We start from the raw sequence: 19239 nt of genomic DNA on the forward strand, positions 1-19239 counted from the left end.
GGGTAAATGAGTCAAATGATCGATTTTAATTTTAACGAGAATGTGACTGCTTGAAATTGATGAGATGTGATCAGCTAAGTTTATGAACAGTTTATGATGCTATTAATCGGGGCCTTGAGTATTCGGCTGAAGTAGCTTGTGAACAGTAACATTAATAAGTCTTATACTTATCTAATCAACATTTAGGTAAAGACAAGTACCGGAGATACCAAATATCAAATCCACATCAGAGGCTCGTTTCATCGCGGCCCAAACACACTGAAAGCATCCGACTCACGCGTTTTGTTTAGATTTTGGAGCATCGCATGAGGAAACATCTGTTTTTGTTCTGCAGCTGGAACGCCTGCTTGGAGAGCTAAAAGGAAGAAAAGGATTTTCCCCAAGAATTTTTCCCCATTCATGTATCAATATGTTAAAAGATAAAGGTGTTAAAGGGTATCTGTTATGTACAGAAATGTCTAAATAGCAACCATTTCTTAAAATACTGCTGGTTCTGTGCAGTTGACATTTCAAATCTGCAATACGTCACAGGAGCATCAATGGACGCGTTCAGTGTGTTTGGGTCCTTTTTTAGAGGAGAAGACTTGAAGCGTTTCAGTTAAGAACTCAAAATGATAAAACACCATGTTGGGGTATTTGAGGGCCCAGGTGACTCTGAGAAGAGACTCTGGCAGGAGGTTGATGTTAGTGTGTTAAAGGGGGCTGGTTGTTTTTGTGTCATTCCAAGTCCTGACTGAATCCTCTGCAGTCTCTTCCATCCCAGCCTCAAGTAAACTGGTTCTCCTCTGAGTACTCCGTGTCCTCTGGAGTGTACTCGTTATTTTCGGCAGCGTACTGGACGTCGACGTCGATGTCGCCCTCGACGTCGCCGTCGCCCTCGCACTCGATGTCGCCCTCGCACTCGATGTCGCCCTCGCACTCGCCCTCGTACGGCAGTTCTGCTGCGTCTTGGTTCTCTGCAGTGTTCAGGCCGGACTTCTTCACTCTACATCAAAAGACACATTTTAAGATTGTTTTGTCAGAGGAGCGTTTTTTCTTTTTTTCCACAATACTGATTGGTTAGTTCAAAACAAAACAGAAATCAGAAATCCACAAGCAGATTATAAATAAACATCTGTCCAGATAGAAATGAAAGAGCGCAATTGAAGTGTTTTTAAGCTCATGAAAAACCAACAGGAAGCGATATAACCCCAACGTCATGTTGGCCAATCGTGCAAAAAAACAAGAAAAAAAAGATGTTGTGTAAAAAGTCCTGTTTGCAAGGTTAGAGCTGGCACAAAAAGACGAAAGGCCAAAACGCAGAGAAAAAGCTAGTTTAAAAAAAAAATACCTGTGTACACGTGGAGTACTGACAGAAATGTGATTATCAGGGAGAAATAAAAAGTGTGTACTTACTGGTTCTTATGTTTGGCGCCACTAATATGAGACTGGTACTGCTCCACAGAGTTCAGTTCGATGCTGCAGACGGTGCATGGGTAGCCCTTTAGTGTGGAAGCTGGAGGCACACAGGAAAGGAGAGAGGGGTGTTTTCGTGTCCACACAGTAAAAAGAAAGACTTAATGAATGATTTATCCTCAGACGGGGTCTGTGGTCTGACCTGGTGCAGTGGAGGGGCCGTATGTCTCCATCAGTTTCTGCTTGGTCATCTGTTTCCTGTGCTTCTTGCCCACGTAGTGCTGCTGGGCCATGAGCGGGTTGTTGAAGGAGGCCTGGCAGATGGAGCAGAAGCGGTCCGGGTCGCTGTTGCTGTCGCCGCCCGTCGCGCCGCTGGAATCGTCTGCAGGTTTCTTCTTCGGCAGGACCATCTGTGTCATTTGGGAGGCTACTGCTGCAGAGGAGATGCAATAAAAAGACAGTAAGCAACACTTACAATGTCAATCATACTTATAGGGAACCAGATAAAAAACTATACGCAGAATCGGGGGGAAAAGAAAATGGAAGGTAACAGAGCCGCAGGTTATGAATAAAATCATACAAAAGCATGTACATACCTGGGGCCTGGGAGCCGACGTTTTTCATCCGCAGGTTCTTGGCGTGAACTTTTCCCTGGTAGTGAGACTCGGCCATCACAATAGAGGAGAAGGTCATGTTACAAACATTACACACCTTCGACCGGTCGGTATCTCCGTTGTTACAGTCCTGCTTACACACACACACACACACACACACACACACACACACACACACACACACACACATCATTTCTGGATACAAGAGGCATCACTTGTCCCGGTGGGGGAAAAAAAAGGACGATTTGTTTGCACATCTGTTGTGTGAACAAAGGTCCACACAAAGGCTTCATCTGGAGGATAAAAGGTGTTTTTTCGAAGCTTTAAAATGGCATCAATTAAGAGATGCAATTAACGGCTACACCTGTTTATCTTCACAGTGATGTACATTTAATGGTTTCTGTTGTTTTGGGGGATTTGAGCTGTTGAACTGAGCTCTTTTCACTCACACTGTCGGACGATGACGACTTGAACTTCTTGAGCTCCGGCTCCTTCTCGTTCTGGATGGAAAGATAACGGCGCACTTTGTTGCCGTGTTTCTTGCTCTGAAAAGACACGACGAGCACAAACGTTTCATCACAAAGTGGACAACAAACACTCAGGATGGCTAATAATCACACCGTTAAAAATAGGTAAAGTCAGCTGAAAGCGCAGCAGCAGACTGTGGGCTCACTGACCTGATAATGAGTCAACTTCTGAGACTCTGAAATGAGAACAGCACTGCAGACTTTACACTGGGAGTCAGAAAACAGGTCGCCATGCTCCTTTATCATCTTATTTACTGCAGGGGGGAGACAGAGAGAAACAGGAGATTTCAAAATCAGGTCACATCTCCTGGGATATAATGTAATTATAAACACACAACGTAAAACCAAAAAACATCTGTGGCAAAAGTTCAAACAACAATTTTGCTCATGATGCTTTTTATTTATCAAGACAGCTCTGTGGTGTCCACCTCCAGTGGCATCAAAATCCTCTGTATTAAGAGTTATTCTTTCTTTTTATAAACGGCTTTCTTTCTCGTAGTAGTTATTGCTTAAATGTAAGATGTTCACCTTGTGCACATGTTAACAGTACATGCAAGTCAATGGAAAACGCCTGTGCACAGATCCGTAAACACCAGACAGACAGACGCACGTTTTGGTCCTAATTCTGAGTTTGAGTCTTTGATCTTTGCTCAAACAAAGTATTCACCTCGATGCAAAGACGGGACAAAAACAACGGCAAATATACTGGACAGATATGATTAATCCAAGTATTAAATCAGGGGATTAAAACTTGGTTGGATGCGACATTGAAGGAGCACTTCTACTGACCGAGTTGGTTTGGATGAGATGTATTTAATTCAGATGTGGAATACATCACCGGCTTCATCCGTCTGTTAAAGGCTTTTTGTCACTCAGACAAAAGGTGTTTGTCTATTAGATTAGATTAATTTAATATCGTCTTTGCACAGTGTACAGAGACAACGAAAAGCAGTTTGGCATCTATAACCAGGAGTGCAAAAAGCTGCAAAGTGCAAAACAAAATATAGAATAAACAGTAAAGGGGATGTGTGCCAAGATCCTGTGTGAGCAGTATGAACAGTATGTAAAGAATCAGATATCAATATGAACACAGGAGGCAGTTCAGGTAGAAGTACAACAACGCTCATGGTGCATTAGAAGGAGAGGTACAAAGTTATCACACAGGCTACTACATCAGTGACGCACTTCTCCATCACATCTCTTAAATAAATTGCATTTTTAATTTCTCTGCCAAGCTTCGGTGAACAGCTGCTTTTTAAATGCGCTGTATAAATCAAATGTGCTTAATGTCAGAAATACAATATTAATAAAAAAACACACGTGATAAACTTCTGTATGGACACAGTGTCTTCACCACATGGACAGATCTGTTTCCATCTCCGTTGACATTGTTTAAGACCTGAGGATTATAGCTAACCGCATATGGCCTAAACAAAAATGAACGTCTGTCAATGACCCGCTATTAACCCAAATTTAAGGATGCCTCCTTCAGTCTCCGCTGGTGCACGTGCAGGGTTATTACTTCACGAGCAGTCTGAAGCAACATCGGATGCAGGACATGCTCTAATCGACCTTGAAGCTGAAACGGCTACCGTTAGCTTAGCTTAGCTTAGCAAACACGCTCCGCTCAGCCTCCATTGCCAGCCGGGACGGCTAACGTTAGCTCGCGTTAAGCTAGCAGCAACACTGGTATTTTAACCGCGACTATGACTTGCACTGACACGCAATCTTATTTTAATGCATGCGTGAGGAAACGGGTCATACCTTCCGCCGGCCCCGAAGGTAAATAAGGAAAATCGTCTGTCTGCATCGCGTCGGCCATAATTTCAACTCAAAAGCCAGTGGCGTCCTACTGCGCATGCGCCGCTTTCAGGCAGCCAAACGGGTAAACATAGAGCCGTAAAAAGAGAGAGTCGCGTCAATGGCAGTTCAACATGCTTTATTGCAGGGGTTCTTAACCTTTTTGACCTCGGGGCCCAACTTTTCAAGTACAAAGTGTCCCGGGGCCCATTCAAATATTAACACTATTAGTTTAACTAATTGATCTCACTCTTGGTTTGATTTGTATTCAATAACTATATTGTTACCTGTTTAACTCCACCCCTATTTTGGAGCAAAACCACCTAAAATGGCAGACCCAAATTAAAATGGCTGTAGCTTCTGAACCACTGTGACTATATGCATCAAAAGTGTCAGAAAACCTGTAGGTCATATAGAAACAGAGCAGTGGGCCTTTGGAGTCAGTAAAAATTGAAGATTTTTGTCCGCATAAAATAAAAAAAGTATCTTTCAGTATAAATAACTGCCTGTGGCTGTATCTGTACAGGTAAATGACAGTATAGGGCTGTAACTACACTATCAGTGAACAACTGCCTCAAGTGCCATGAAGACCACTGTCGTCTTCATTTTGTCTACCACTACAGTGTAGTGGTTAAATCATGTAATGTTTATGATTCATTAAATGATTTAACACTGCTGCCCTCTAGTGGTTAAATCGTGTAATGTTTATGATTCACTAAATGATTTAACACTGCTGCCCTCTAGTGGTTAAATCATGTAATGTTTATGATTCATTAAATGATTTAACACTGCTGCCCTCTAGTGGTTAAAATTAGTGTTACAAATTGTTTATGTGTCACAGACTGTTGTGTGCTGTTGTGTTTTTCTCTGCTAAAGAGCATTAGTTGTGGGTTGTTAATTGTTGTGTTATAAAGTTATGACCATGACTAGGGTTCCCTCTCAATACATATAAGACAACTAGCGCTGACCGCTGTGCATTAGCAGCAAAGAATACATTTAGCTGCCTGTTGAAAGCAGACAGCAGTTGTTTTGGCTATGCACTGGTATAATGGTGTGTGAAGAATTCATATCATACGGGAAATTAAAACCGGAATCCTGCCCAGCTCTAGTTTTTGTTATAGTTTGGACAATTTTGGACCAATGAACGGGCCGGATTAAAAAGCCCAACGGCCGTAGTTTGCCCATACCTGGGCTAACGGCTAGCTGAGTGTCTTCTTCTGCTTATTGTATCTTGTTAAACAACTGACTGACGCATTACCGCCACCAGGTGGTGGGAAGCTATATTGTAACTGAGTGTCTCATGGAGAACAGTAATATCTCTGGTGTCTTCAATTGATAACCTATGCGGTCCCGCGGCCCTCGCGGCCCACAGGTGCAAAACTGAAAGTTTTTTTGCGGCCCTCTAGGTGGCGTTCGCGGCCCCATCGTGGGGTTAAGAATCATTGCTTTATTGTCACATGATTCACGTAGACTTCAGAGGGTTCCAGGAAGTACTTGGTGGGCAATTTGCACGTGTAGATACTGGCAGAAATGGGCTTCCATAGAAATCTGTAGAAACAGAGAGAAATAATCTGTGTTTTTAAAAGTAAAATGTGCTCATATTTGAGGATTAGTAAATGTAACAGGCAGACATCGTCAGGCACCAAAATTCTGTCTGTTTGTCTTAGTTTGTTCTTGAAAACTTCTCCAATCCTTCCCTAATCTTACTAATTCTCAAATATTAGCAAATTATACTTTAAAAAAAACACAATATGTAGTAATTTAAATATGCTTGTCGCAATTCTGTCTCTCTGTTTGCATCGTTTCTACCAATAACTATGCACGCAAATTGCCCGCCACTTGAAAATCAAGTATGTTAAACTTCCGTTTACGCGACTTTATACGGCTCTGGCTGAAGGCAGCGTGAAGTTCGCGCCTGACGTAGTAGTCACGTGACTCAAACAAACATGGCGCCGCGAAAGTGAGGAAAACTCTTGATGTGAGTCTTTATATACTGAATTATTGTTTGGTTTATCGTTATTTTAAGTAGCCGTGGAACAAAAAAAACACACATAAACAGCGACTTTGTTTTAACTATACGGTAAATTAAACACAACATCGAGAAAATGAATTGTATTTGATGTTTTTAGGGTCCCGTTTCGTCAATTTGTTTCCCTGTCAACCGATGTTCTCGCGCTATGGAAGCTAACTTCAACTGATGATTTCGTGCTTCTCACTCAGCTCTTTTGTTTCAACTTCAACACGCTGGCTAGTTAATTTGGGGTCAACGCTCGTGCCATCACGTCACACCGACCAGCCGGACAGATGAGAGGTAGAAGAGGACAGTCTTCATCATCAGGTGATAACTGCTGCTGAGAGTGCGCGAGGAGGGTGCGCTGTTATTATTGGTTATTTTGAAACCGAAGAGAAGGAGGAAGGAAGAGGGGGATGAGGAGGAGTAATACTAGTATTACAAACGAGTAGACCAACCAACACACACTCCACCTTTTTACAAAACCTCATGCAGGAGTTGTGTATAACAATGAGAATAACACAACAATAACAATTATGTTATAATGTTAGAAAGAGCTGCAGATGATGTCTTCATTTAATTTCACTCATACACGCCGTCAAGTGTATTATGCCCCAAAATGGATACAGGTAATGTTCATTGAGAATATAAACACTGCATACTTTAGCTTAACTGCCACTCATGTTTCATGTTGAAATATAGTAACTTTAACCTTAATGGCCTGAGTGGTTGTTCAAGACGCTGGTTGAATCTATGAATGTGTGGACGAACTGAAACGGCTCATAAGAGAGATTTGTGTTTCTTCTTTTTCAAACTGAAGAGGCTGGTTTACAACAGCCATGAATTGGCCGATACGTCACAAATCCAGCAGAAAGTAGACGGGTGAGCTGCATGTGAATTCTTCCCTCACCTTAGATTCTGGCAAGAAAGGAGAAACCAGCAGGAATTTGAGTGGAGCTGGATTATGTGGTTTTCGAGATGTAACTGTTGAAGCTTTATTTATTTGTGTGTCATAGTTTCTCAGGAGCAGACCAGAATGGCTCTGAGGAAGCAACTACTCCAGGATGTCAGCGACGTTCCCTCCGGAAGCCAACAGGTTGGCGAAAACACGCAGGAGGACGAAGCTCTCGACGATGGAGACGACAATGTAAAGAAAATGTTAAGATGAGCTAGATAAATACAGGTTTATATGTTTAACTCCAGAAGTACAGGCTCAAAAAAAACAACAACACCTTAGTTTGTTTGTTCTTCCAGGACGAGCTCTCATCATCACTTCTGTCATCGGCATCGAGAGAAAAACGGAAAAGAGAGACGGAGAACAAATCCAAAGGTACATAACAGAGCTTTCATTTCATTTAACTAGAAATCATTCAGAAAAATACCAGTATGAAGAGAATACCACAACCAGTACTATGTTCAATAAAAACGTGACGTTATTGTGTAATAACATTCTCGATTGAAGTTACTGTACCTCGTTTTGAGATGCTGATTTATTGACGCCATCAAAAGTGTCGTTTAATTGACTAAAGTACAGTCTAAACGTAGCCATCCAAAGCTTAATCTACCCTAACTAAGTCACTGTGTTCGTCACATTTAAAGCCGATGTCTGTAATATATACAACGCTGACTTTCTGACATAGTAACCTTGTCCCCGTTGTTCTCAGAGATGACCGAGGAGGAGATGATGGACATGGCTTTGCGTCTGAGCGAACAGGAAGCCAGCGTCACTGCGCTCAGAGTCCAGCAAGAGGACGAGGCCATGATGAAAGCCATCCAAGAGAGTGTGAGTTGTTAAAGCTGTACGGTCATTTTTGGAGGATACAGAACCGATTGCATACTGCAGTAAATGTACAACCACTTCTTTTTGTTGCACGCTCACAGTCACCTAGTGTAGATGACCGACCGGTTTCTAAATATCCGTGTTTTTTTGTGTCTCGTAGATGTTCAATCAGACTCAACCGGCCCAAAGTCGGAGGCTGCCTACCGATGCTGAAGCTTCACTCAGGATCTTCTCTCCCAGGAAACTCTGGTATGCAAACGGGAAGAAGACGTCGGCCGTCAATCAGGGAGCAGCAGAGGACGTCTGCACACCAGAGGCCGACCTGAACCCAGGTGAGTCACTGTTGTTGTTCAATACCCTGCAACTTCTAGTGTCCTCCTGCACCAACACTGACGAGACAGAAAGGGAAGAATAAATCAAAAAGAATAATGTTAGCGTTAAATCAGACCAGCTGCTGCTGAAGTGCCCATGAGTGTGAACACGTACTGTATTCCCAGGAGCAAAAGGAACAGGAGATGAAAGTAATAACAGGCTGAGAAAGCGGAAAAGGAAAGAAGGAAGTCCTCTGCTGGAGATGCCGGACTTGTCGCAGGCTCAGAAGATCTCCTCTCAGGCTTCACCCTGCAGCTCAGAGGGTCTCTCAGTGCCTCTGGACTCACCACAGGTTTCTGTCTTCTCTTTCCTTTTGATTCGTCTGATTCAATTCATTATTTAGTCTAGAAAAGGCTGCTGGTCACAGTTTCCATAAGCCCAATGTGATTTTTACAGAACTAAAAGAGAGAGAATATTGGACTAACAGTCATCAGCTGAGTACAAACACAACTCCAAATAAATGATGTTTGTTTTTGTCTTCTCTGAACAATAAATCAGAGCTGTGACTCGACCCAGATCGACGACTGTCAGCTTCTTAAATCCCCCGTCTTCCCCTCCGCTGACTGCAGAGCCAAGGTTCACGTCCCCCGGCTGAGCCAGGACCTCCTGGAGACCTGCAGAACCTCAGGGTTCGTGTTCTGCTCCTCTCGGGACAGTTGGGCCTCGCCTCGAAAGTCTCAGCCCGCTCAAGCCAGCAGTCCCACGTTTCCCAAAAGCCCCAAACGCTCCAACAACCTCACTTTGTCCGAGAGTCCTGTCTCCTTAGAGGCTGATCAGGGAGATGATGTAGAGACGGATCCGAGTCCCGAGTATTTCAAAAGTCCAGTATTTGGCAGGAATACTCAGCACGAGATGTCTCCAAGTGCCTGCAAACCCCAAGACGGTGTCTGTAACTCAGGGTTCATGTTCAGTTCTCAGGAGAGCTCGACCTCCTCTGTGAAGTCCACGCCCGGTCTGCTTAAGAGTCCAGTATTCCTCAAAAGCCCCGGCCTTCCCAAGAACCTCCCTCCCCCTGAAAAACCAGCAACCTGCAGAAGTCCTGTGTTCTCCGAGACTGTCGGAGGAGGATATACAAGCCCAGTGTTCGGCAGGATCGGAAGACGACGAAAGATTAAACTGGTTGAGCAGAAACACGCCGCGAGCCCTTCAGCTGCTGAGCTCATGGGTTCAGACAGTGACGGGAATTTAACCACCACCGAGGCTCCGGCTCAGAGTCTGAGGCAGGTGAGTCCAGGTGTCAAACAAAAGGGCTTCTCTGATAGTCGGGAACGTCTGAAACGACTGGATCTTTGAGTGTGATATCGTTATTTGAGAGTAATAAGTGTATCTTTTAAAGCAACGCTGTTCTGCAACATATTTATTATACTGTAATGTTTTTAACCGCCGCAAGGATGAAAAGACTTCTTACCTCATTTTCAGCATGATGGCAGTAGAAATGGCAGTTTCACTCATAGCATCCTGACAGATTTTGTAACTTACTGCTCATTTTTAACTGTTTTTCCTGCTTTTTGAATTCAGGACAGCAAGACTGATCACAATCAAGACGCCGGGTTTACTAAGTCGTCTACGTCGGGTACAGTGAAACATCACACACACACTACTCTCTGGAAGTCTCTTGTCCTTAATCTTCACTAACAATGTGAGCAATAGTGTGAGTAGAACCTGTTGGTCAGTGGCTCTGCTGATGTTTTCTGGTTTTAGATGATACAGAGGAGGAGCTCAAGGAAACATCCAAAGACTGCTCGGCTGAGACGGAGCTGACCAGCGATATGACGCTACTCTGGTCTGACGACGACGTCACGGTACAGAGGCTTCCTCGCTGTTGATGACCTCCAGTATTTTCCCACATATCCACTTTGTGTCATGTGTCATCAGTTACACGTCTAGTTAATTCACTGTGTCAGCATTAGAAGTTTGATTTCTATCAGGAATAACAGAGCGTTTGTCTGTCTTCACTGTTCCTCCCTCTCATCCGCTGCAGCCGGTGGGCTCACCCAGCCCGGTCTTCCCAGAGGAGAGGCCTGTTCATCGGGCAGACGGTGAGGATGCATCCTTGAACCACGTGACGGCAGCTTCTCCGGGGATGAACTGCAGGTAGAGAAAACACCGACAACACCACGAGATCAGAGTCTCTGTGTCACGTTAACCGCCTCAAACAGTGAGTCTGACTTGTCTCATCAAAGAGTTGAAGGACATCTCTTTGCTCACTGTAATTCTCTGTATGTTTCCACAATGAGACCTTCTACCTCCGCCTCCACATCCACCAGCAGACAGCAGCCTTCCACCACAGAGAGAGGACCACAGCCAATCAGCAGCCAGGGAGCGGTCAGCGGGGCGCCTGCAGGCGGGCCGACGGTGCACTACTACTGGGGGGTTCCCTTCTGTCCTCAAGGGGTGGACCCGGACGAATACACACAGGTGAAGATCTGTTTCATCTTGTTATAAATAAAAGATTTCTGGGTAATCACCTCATATCGCTTCTTCTCAAATGCGATGATTTCTGCTGTGATGGTCAATGAAAGTGCTCAGACTGAGGTCACCTGTATTTGAGCAGATGATATGAGAGGTACGAGGCTCCAAATAATCCCTTTCATCTCATTCATGATGGCGCTGCTGGCTTTGACACTCTTAACAGCTCCAATGATCTTCACTTAAACGTCAGATCTGTGTGCTTTGACGAGAACGTAACCTTCATACATGAAACAGTCACAAATGTCATATTTCCATCATGTTTTCCATTGTTTGAGCTCTGACCGGAGCTCTTTAATGACCTCATCTTGTTATATCCTCTTCTGGAATAATTTAATCTCACCTACAGATTTAAGCTCCACCAGCTGTTTAACTATCTATACTTTCATGACACCAGTGGATGGAAATGCACGTTAATTCACATTTTATTTTTGCAGATTGTCTAGAAATTATTTTATTAAGCATATTATTAACTCAATAATACAAACAATAAACATGCAATCAAATTGTAAAGTAAAATGATGTCTAATTCTTTACTTTCTCTTCTGTTTCTCTGTCCATTCATCCCTCATGTCAGGTGATCCTGGGTCACATGGAGGTGTATGAGAAGAGTCTGAAGCAGGCTCAGAGGTGTCTGCTCAGGAAGGCTGAGTGGGGGGAGGCTGTCCTGCCGCAGCCAGAGGTACCGTCATAACTAGTGTCTTTATGGACTTCATAGGCTGATATCTAATTTGAGATGATGTTCATATACAGAGTTTAATGAACCAGAGTGAACCTCTGAGGCCTGAAGTATTCAGATCATTTACTCACAATACAGCAGTGAGAAAACGCCCCACTCAACCTGTCACTACCGGAGAGATAGTGATACAAGTGATAGTAAGAGGAATGGAAATAGAAATAGATTGATATAAATTGATAAATAAATCATAGAATTAGTGTTGAAAGCACTATTTGCTCGCAGAAGTAGTGGAAAAGTGAGCCCTGAGCGTAGCCAGATGCACGAAATAAAATAATACTCAGACCAGGCGGATACCTCTGATTCTGAAAAGTGAAGCCAATGCAGAGCCTTAAACTTGTATTCTTTCTAATAACCAGCAGGAGGCGACTTCTCCGCTTGCAAAAATAAGTCAGATTGTATAGAAGTCACTGAGAAAATGACTCTACTTCTCTCTTGATTTATTACCTCAGTAAACATGAATTTATGGTCTCAAGCTCTAGTTTCAAGTCTTCTTCAACACAGCATGATGTTCATTCAGTAAATGATGGTCCATTTAGAGTCAAATAGACTATAAAGCAGAGTATGCTTTAGGGCGGGGCTACATGGTGATTGACAGGTCACTTACCACGGTCTGGGAGTTGTCATGTTTTCATCTTACAAATTTAACCCTTTCACAGTGCATTTTCATTCATTTAATTGTAACATTCGGTCACATAAAAATGCCGTATTTAGCATTCATTTGTACTCCACTCACCCTCTCGTGTTACTTTTGGTTCCAAAAAATTCAAACATCTGATAAGAAGAGAAACGCTATGTTGATATGAACATTTATTAGTATACACTATCATTATTGTTCTAGTCTTAGTGTACGTTGTTGATCCCTGCTGTGATGTGAAGACACTAATGAGCATAACATTTATGAAGCAAAGCTGTTTCTGATGTTTCAACAAGTTCAATTCATTCTGAGTCATTCAACAAGCTTCATGTGTTCCTCCTAGAAATCCCCTTCACCTGAGTCGCCTGCTGAATCCCTTCAGCAGCTCGTTCCTCGAAGGTAAAAACCGCACTGGCTCTTCTACTACAGTGGGAATGTGTCTTGTTAGCGTTCTGTTAGCCTTCGTGGTCACACAGGATCAAAGGAGCAGAAAGTCAGACAGCGAGGTGGCTCTTCAGTCTCAAACCAGAAATAAACTTGATACACTCAAAACTACTGAACTACGAACAAGAGAGGGCATCTGAACTGACGACCATCCTTCATTTATTTTCAGGCGTGGCCTCAGACTGAGAAGGAAAAACGTGTGTGAGGCAGCTGAAACACTGTCTGCTGAGGCAGAGGAGGATGAAGAAGACAATAAGGATGAAGAGGAGGAAAGAGAGAGCAAAGAAGGAGAAGAGAAGAAGAAGGAGGAGGGAGAAGAAGGACAGGCGGATGCTGATGACTGTGAGGTTTGTCCAGGTACTGAAGCTCCACCTTCTCTTCATGTGCAGGAGGAAGTTTATCATCGTGGTGAAATGTCTTTGTTTTCTTAACGATCCTTTTCTACATCAACAGCTTGAGTTTTCTGAATGTGGTTGTTTAGCTTAAAATATTAGAAAGCAAGGATTTATTTTTTTGACAACCAACAGCAGAATATGGCTGTTTTAAATTCTCACCTGGTGCGGAAACCATCTTCTTCTGTGATTACCTTTAATTTAATCACAATAGGCCTTTTTTCCTTAAAAACTAAACAGCTACTAACAGCTGGTGTGTCTCTCTGGTTCGTCTCAACAGAAACCCAGCTGAGTGACAACGATGACGACAAGACGCAAGATCTGATGATGCCGCCCGACGCAGCAGCAGAGGTGAGTTTAAACACTGCTTCGGTTAGATTATGACGTTAATGAGGTCGTCCTACAAGTGGATGAAAGTCTGAGAACGTTAAATTCAGTTCTAAGTATCAGTGTGTTTACTAATAATTAATAACACACTCGGCAGGTGGCTTTGCTATCACACATGTTTCGGGAGAAGATGTACAACAGAAGATAAAGCAATCTCATAAATCTACCATAAATATCAACTATTTCATCACTTCTTCCTCTTTGATGTCGACAACATTTTCTCCAGCGTGGATTTCAGTTTGACGGTAAAAAGAGTCCGGAGCCGCCGGAGGTCGAGATGATTCTCCAAGTGGATTCTCCAGCCGGAGAGGAGCTGCAGGGGGAGGAGGAAGAGATGGAGGTGGATGGTAAGATCACGTTGTGTGGAAAGGACAACAACAACACAGAAGAAAACATTTCATTTCATATTCTGTTCATTTTTTAATGTTTAAACAGGATCTTACATGTTGAACTCTTAACAAATGGAACAGAAAACCTTATTTGTAGTTTTGTGTTTGTACTGATACAAGTTTCCCCGACCTGGTCGTGTGGTGGCTGAAGTTGTAGAAATCATCGTTAGGGAATAATCTGAAACATGCGTTTGCGTTACTGTTTTTCAGCCGCAGTGGACAGAAAGACGAAGGGGAGCATCCCTGTGAGCTGCAGCGATGCTGGAGGACAGCATGTTAGAGAGGAGAGGACAGAGGAGGACGGGGGGGATCCAGATGTGGAGGAGATAACGGATCGAGGGCTTCAGAGGTCCACGTCTTCTGAAGTGCAGCCAGCCACCCTCTCTCAGAACCCTGAAGCCAAAGTGGACTGTCCCATCTGTCAGGGCTGGTACCCGGTGACGGAGATCGAGAGGCACGCTGCGTACTGCGACGGAGAGGTGGCCATCGTGGGGGAGAGGAGGCCCGACAAAGTCTGCTTGCAAGGTGACCGAAACATTATTTTATTTAACACAGTTCGGCCTCTAGATTCATGGCTGTAAGCTGCAACGTTATATTTTCACAGTGGTTGGGACGTAACAGTTTAGCGTTGTTGTGTTGCTGGTTTAAAAAGGACTCCTTGCTGTTCACTTCATAGTGTCTTTGAAGACTCGGAGGAAGAGAACAAGGAGAGCAGAGGCGGCTGCTGAAGTGACTTATGAACCCTCCAACACTGGCAAGTAAGTAGGTACCACCTGTCGTTAACAGGAACAGCTCAGCGGTTTCACACAGGTTATTTTTTTCTGTTCGTATTTTAAATACAGTTTTATGTTTTCAGCAGGAATCAAGAGAAATGTTACGTCTGTCAGAAAGCTGTTCCCCTGAGAGACTACAACCGACACACCGAGCTCTGCATCCAACGGCAGGCATCAAAGACTGCAGCGGTAAGACTCGTCACACACTCGGTCATTCACCGATAGAAGTGCACAAGATTTAAATCTTATGTTTTGGATTTGATCTGTTGATGAGGTTGGATCCTTTTTTTAATATTTATATATATTTCTGACCTCCCAGAAGGGAAATCTGCTGTCGGCTCTGGAGCAAACCGAGAGCAGAGATTCAGGTGAGTCTAGAAGTCTTTTAAATGTAACAACACTTTATGCCAGCAGCTCTGTGAAGCTGTGCTGACACACAGTGGAGCTTTGAGCTAAATGCTAACAGCAGAAAGCTAACATGCTGATGTTTAACAGGTATAATGTTTGGTGCGCTAACAAAAAGGACCTTCAGTTCCTCGGGTTCCTCCATAACAGTGTGAACAGAAAGAAGCAGATGTGAACAACTGGACTCACCTGATGCTCAACATTCAGATGAAACAATGTTGAGCAAATAAATATATGTTTTTACAGCCTCAAAAAGTAAATGATTAGCAGTAGAACTCATCGTTTGATTCACATTTGTGCTGACTTGTTGTTCTGTGTTCTCAGAGGCCGGGCCGTCTGGATCCAAACTCCACTCGGGGTAAAGACGTCTGAGAAACACTGACATTATGATTTGAGTGACAATATTCTTCTGTCTTTGTGGACATTTTGATCCAGAATCTCTCACAGTGACTGTGTCTGTCCGAGTGAACATTGTGAGGACAGACGTGGTAGAAATGTTTCTGCTGATCCTCAACCGTGTCGTGTGAATCCGTTAGTAAGCTAGTTCCAGTTTTAAAGAATGTTTTCTGCTTCAACGAGCTCTGATTTCTTGTGTCTTTGTTCACTTTTAGAGATGTCATTGATCTGCGGGATGATGATGATGATGATGAAGAGGAGGGCAGCGTTTCAGCTGTCAGGATCAGTAACTCTCCCATCAGAGCCTTCACTCCCATCTCAGAGGCCACCGGCTGCCTTATTGACTTCAAAACACAGCAGCGAGCCAAGACGCTGCGTCAGAGACGAAGATGAGGACGGCCTCCTGGTGCTGACGGAGAACACTGGAAACCAGAGCCTTAAATAAAGACCCAATCAGGTTGGACGTGACATTACGTTGAAAAAAAAGACTTGTTTTTAACCCAACACCTTCCTGATGTCACATATTTATGCAGGTAAACAACGACAGATCGAACACTTGAATGGTCAAAATCTCACAATTATTTCAAAGCAGCCGGATTCAGACTCTTTGTGTGCCACCAAATTTAGCGTTCGTATATGTTGACGTGTTTCAGACTACCTCTTTGTGTATTGAAACATTTCCTTTGTGTTCACTTCTGTGTCGTCTTCGCCTTCTGAGTGTAAATCAAATTCATACTAACAACATTTTACTGGCCTTCAACCCTCAAATATGAGAAGTGAAGTTATTGTTTGTAGCCCTGCTAATCAGTTGTCCACTTATCTCTCAAATGTCTCCGCACACGTTGGATGGATTGCCTTGAAACTTTGCAAAGACGTTGATGTTCTCCACACGATGAATCCTACTGACTTTGGTGATCCTCTGATGTTTCATCTGGAGGCCAACTGAGGTCCAAACACTTAAGTTTATAAATAGAAACGCCAAATATTGGCACGCTGACTTGCTAAGTGTTAGCATGTGTAGATGCTAACATGAAGCCTTCTAATAGTAGCATGTAAATGTGCTAAATTGTCCATCATGCTAATGTTAAAATGATTCATAAAATTAAAAAAACGTTTTAATTTCCTAGCCTATGACGACCAAAAGTCCAAAACCCAAAGATGTTAATATAACAATAATTCATGACAAACAAGAGCAGAACATTCTCACATTTGAGAAGCTGGAACCCGTGAAAGTGTCTTTTTTTTTTTTGGGCTTAAAAATCACGGATTCATTTAACTGATCGATCAGTCAGCTCATCGTTTGAACTCTATGTGGATGAGATGAACGCAGCTGTGCAGGTTGATGTAAGTCAATTCACAGATATGATTCCTTCAGTTGACAAATACACACGTTTGCCCACATGAGTGTGAATGTCCTAAATGGGCCACCGTAGAGATGATATCCATCGTTTTATTTAGATTGCAACGTGGCCTTTTTTTTTCTGGCACCGCCCTCCGGACAAACAACATTTTTTTAGAGCTAATAATAACCACGTTGTCTCTCAACTTTACGTCAGTCCTTTGTAGGTTCGAGTCGGCTGTTGAGCACTTCAGATCAAACGCAAACAGTGGAAAGATCGAGAGCCTGAAGAGCTCTGCAAGCATTACTTTGAGAGAACAAATCAGTCTTTTCAATGCAGATCTCTTAATTGTACCAGAAAAAAGTCAAATCTGATGTTTTTTTTGTAAACTGTTGACATTTGTTATCCCATAACATGGGATTTTAAACCCACTTCCTGTCAGGTCCCACATCACCTGTTTTCACTGTGACTCTAGTGGAAGGAAGTGCGATTCAGTTGAAGCCTGAGAACTCTGACTGTGATCTTAATGTCCCCGTTAAGATCAGAGACGGCCCGGTGAGGGAGTTGAAAGTAACGGTAACATGTTTTTTTTGGGAGTCGATTTCCATTTGTGACGATCAGAAGCTCAACATGTCGTCACTGCCCTGTTAAATCATCTTCTCTCAGCTCAGGGGAGTTTATTTTAATGCCTTCTCTTCACCATGGACCATATGAAATATTAAGTTGATGGAGATCAAATTTGCCTGTTTTTTTTTCACTGTATCAACCTTGAATACTGTATCGGCACTTTAGAGTTGAATTTGCTAAAACTCACTGTCACACACTGATCACACGTGTTGGTTCATTGAAGGGAGAGATGAGCTTGATGCGACATGATGTTTTCAGCGGGTGAAACAATGTGCTTTGTTCTTATTTTGTCCTTGACAGGAAGAACAGATTTCACACAGATACAGTTTGTCTAATCCTCTAACCGTCGTTACATTTCACTTGCATTTCCTGAGAGACTGTTGCAACGCAGCGTCGTGCAGACTGTGTGTTGCGTAAGACTCTGTCACAATGTTCAGTTGCACCAACTGGATCGAAGTTTAGGAGGAATAATGATGAAGTGGAGTTCAAATAAAAGATATCTATTACAATAACAACTGTCTGTGTCCACTTTAGGACCAACAGTACACGGACACAAACGTTCCACCTGTATGTGATAGTTAAACATGTGACACCATGGGCCTTAATGTGCGGCCATAACGGCAGCATTGAGATCCTTTACTTCAAGTAAAAGTACTAATATCACACTTGCATTGGAAATGTAACCTCAGTAAAAGTATGTATAGTATAATAAGGAAAATGTACTGAAAGTATTAAAAGTAGAGAAATGTGACCGTTATACTATCATGTATTATATCATAGGTTATTATTACTCATGCATGATGAATGGATGATGCGTGAACAGGATGTTCCTGTTGTAGCTGGTTGAGGTGGAGCTCATTTTAAACTATTCATTGATGATTTTTTTAATGATGAGTTTGCTCCACCAACTGCTTAACGGTTGGGCTGAATTTGGATTGAAACTTGGTACGTGGAGCCCTGACACGTATAGAAAGAACTGTTTGTCAGACAAGTAAAAAGAAAAATACAACAGATTATAAATAATATTTATATGAATAATTTAAATGGAAAACATCATCTGTAGCAGATGAGTTTATGTTCAGATTTGAGCCCTTGAGGCTTAAAGACTCCATCTTTGATACATCAAGTAATATCATTTTGTTAAGAATAAGATGTTTGTGATGCGGAAACAAATTTCTTACTCTTTTTCATTTTGCTCTGAAAGAAACTCTTACAGTAAAGATTCCTGATAAGACATTGTTCTAATTCCTGCACAGGACAAACTGCCTCAACCTGTTTGTTCCAGGCTGATTTCAAATCCACGGAGTTGACTGTGTTCACCAGACGGATATCAACTATGTCTCCGACCGTTTACCACTAAGGGTCCGGTCTGCTTGAAACTACCACCACGTTTATGACTGTGTTTAGTATGTAGTTCCAAATAGTAGAAATGTAGAAATACTGCGTCACGTGTAAAAGTCCTGCATTTAATATTTAAAAGTACAAAACATGGTGCAGAATGAACCATTTCAGAATTCCTATTCTTATGACTATTGATGTGTTCATCACTTTATTGTTGCAGCTCGTAAAGATGGAGCTTATTTATACATTTTATATAACTTTATATACTGGAGCTTGTGATAATCCCGGGGAACAATAAAGTTTGATCTTTATCTATAATAATACGTCATTATTTATTTATCATCTAAAATCTGAAAAATAACTTAACTCAAATATACGTAGTGGGAGTAAAATATTTCCTTTTG

At 42.6% G+C, this 19239-nt stretch overlaps 2 protein-coding genes across 4 annotated transcripts; one reads left to right on the forward strand and one right to left on the reverse strand.

Annotated features, from left to right (window-relative positions):
* Positions 1–90: 90 nt before the first annotated feature.
* Positions 91–4397, reverse strand: znf346 (zinc finger protein 346). Of its 2 annotated transcripts, none has more exons than XM_031869016.1 (7): positions 4301–4397; positions 2687–2790; positions 2459–2554; positions 1992–2139; positions 1598–1825; positions 1396–1495; positions 91–985 (listed from the first exon to the last, which is right to left on the reverse strand). In XM_031869016.1, exons 1-7 carry the CDS (start codon positions 4356–4358, stop codon positions 766–768), a joined length of 954 nt encoding a protein of 317 aa, XP_031724876.1. In that variant the 5' UTR covers positions 4359–4397; the 3' UTR covers positions 91–765. The 2 variants fall into 2 exon arrangements, with proteins under 2 accessions (XP_031724876.1, XP_031724875.1); XM_031869015.1 differs by having other exon boundaries at positions 1598–1828.
* A 1941-nt stretch (positions 4398–6338) lies between these two features.
* Positions 6339–18403, forward strand: uimc1 (ubiquitin interaction motif containing 1). Of its 2 annotated transcripts, XM_031868977.1 has the most exons (22): positions 6339–6674; positions 7364–7494; positions 7602–7677; positions 8012–8130; positions 8288–8459; positions 8625–8791; positions 8998–9723; positions 10018–10072; positions 10201–10301; positions 10481–10593; positions 10737–10917; positions 11546–11650; positions 12685–12740; positions 12955–13142; positions 13458–13528; positions 13791–13911; positions 14164–14478; positions 14630–14711; positions 14810–14915; positions 15046–15094; positions 15456–15489; positions 15743–18403. In XM_031868977.1, the coding sequence occupies exons 1-22, from the start codon at positions 6641–6643 to the stop codon at positions 15918–15920; spliced, it is 3180 nt and encodes a 1059-aa protein (XP_031724837.1). In that variant the 5' UTR covers positions 6339–6640; the 3' UTR covers positions 15921–18403. The 2 variants fall into 2 exon arrangements, with proteins under 2 accessions (XP_031724837.1, XP_031724839.1); XM_031868979.1 differs by having other exon boundaries at positions 15222–15833.
* Positions 18404–19239: the final 836 nt, after the last annotated feature.

Source organism: Anarrhichthys ocellatus, unplaced genomic scaffold (assembly GCF_004355925.1).
Source record: "Anarrhichthys ocellatus isolate YVR2014 unplaced genomic scaffold, GSC_Weel_1.0 scaffold45, whole genome shotgun sequence".
NCBI lineage: Eukaryota > Metazoa > Chordata > Actinopteri > Perciformes > Anarhichadidae > Anarrhichthys > Anarrhichthys ocellatus.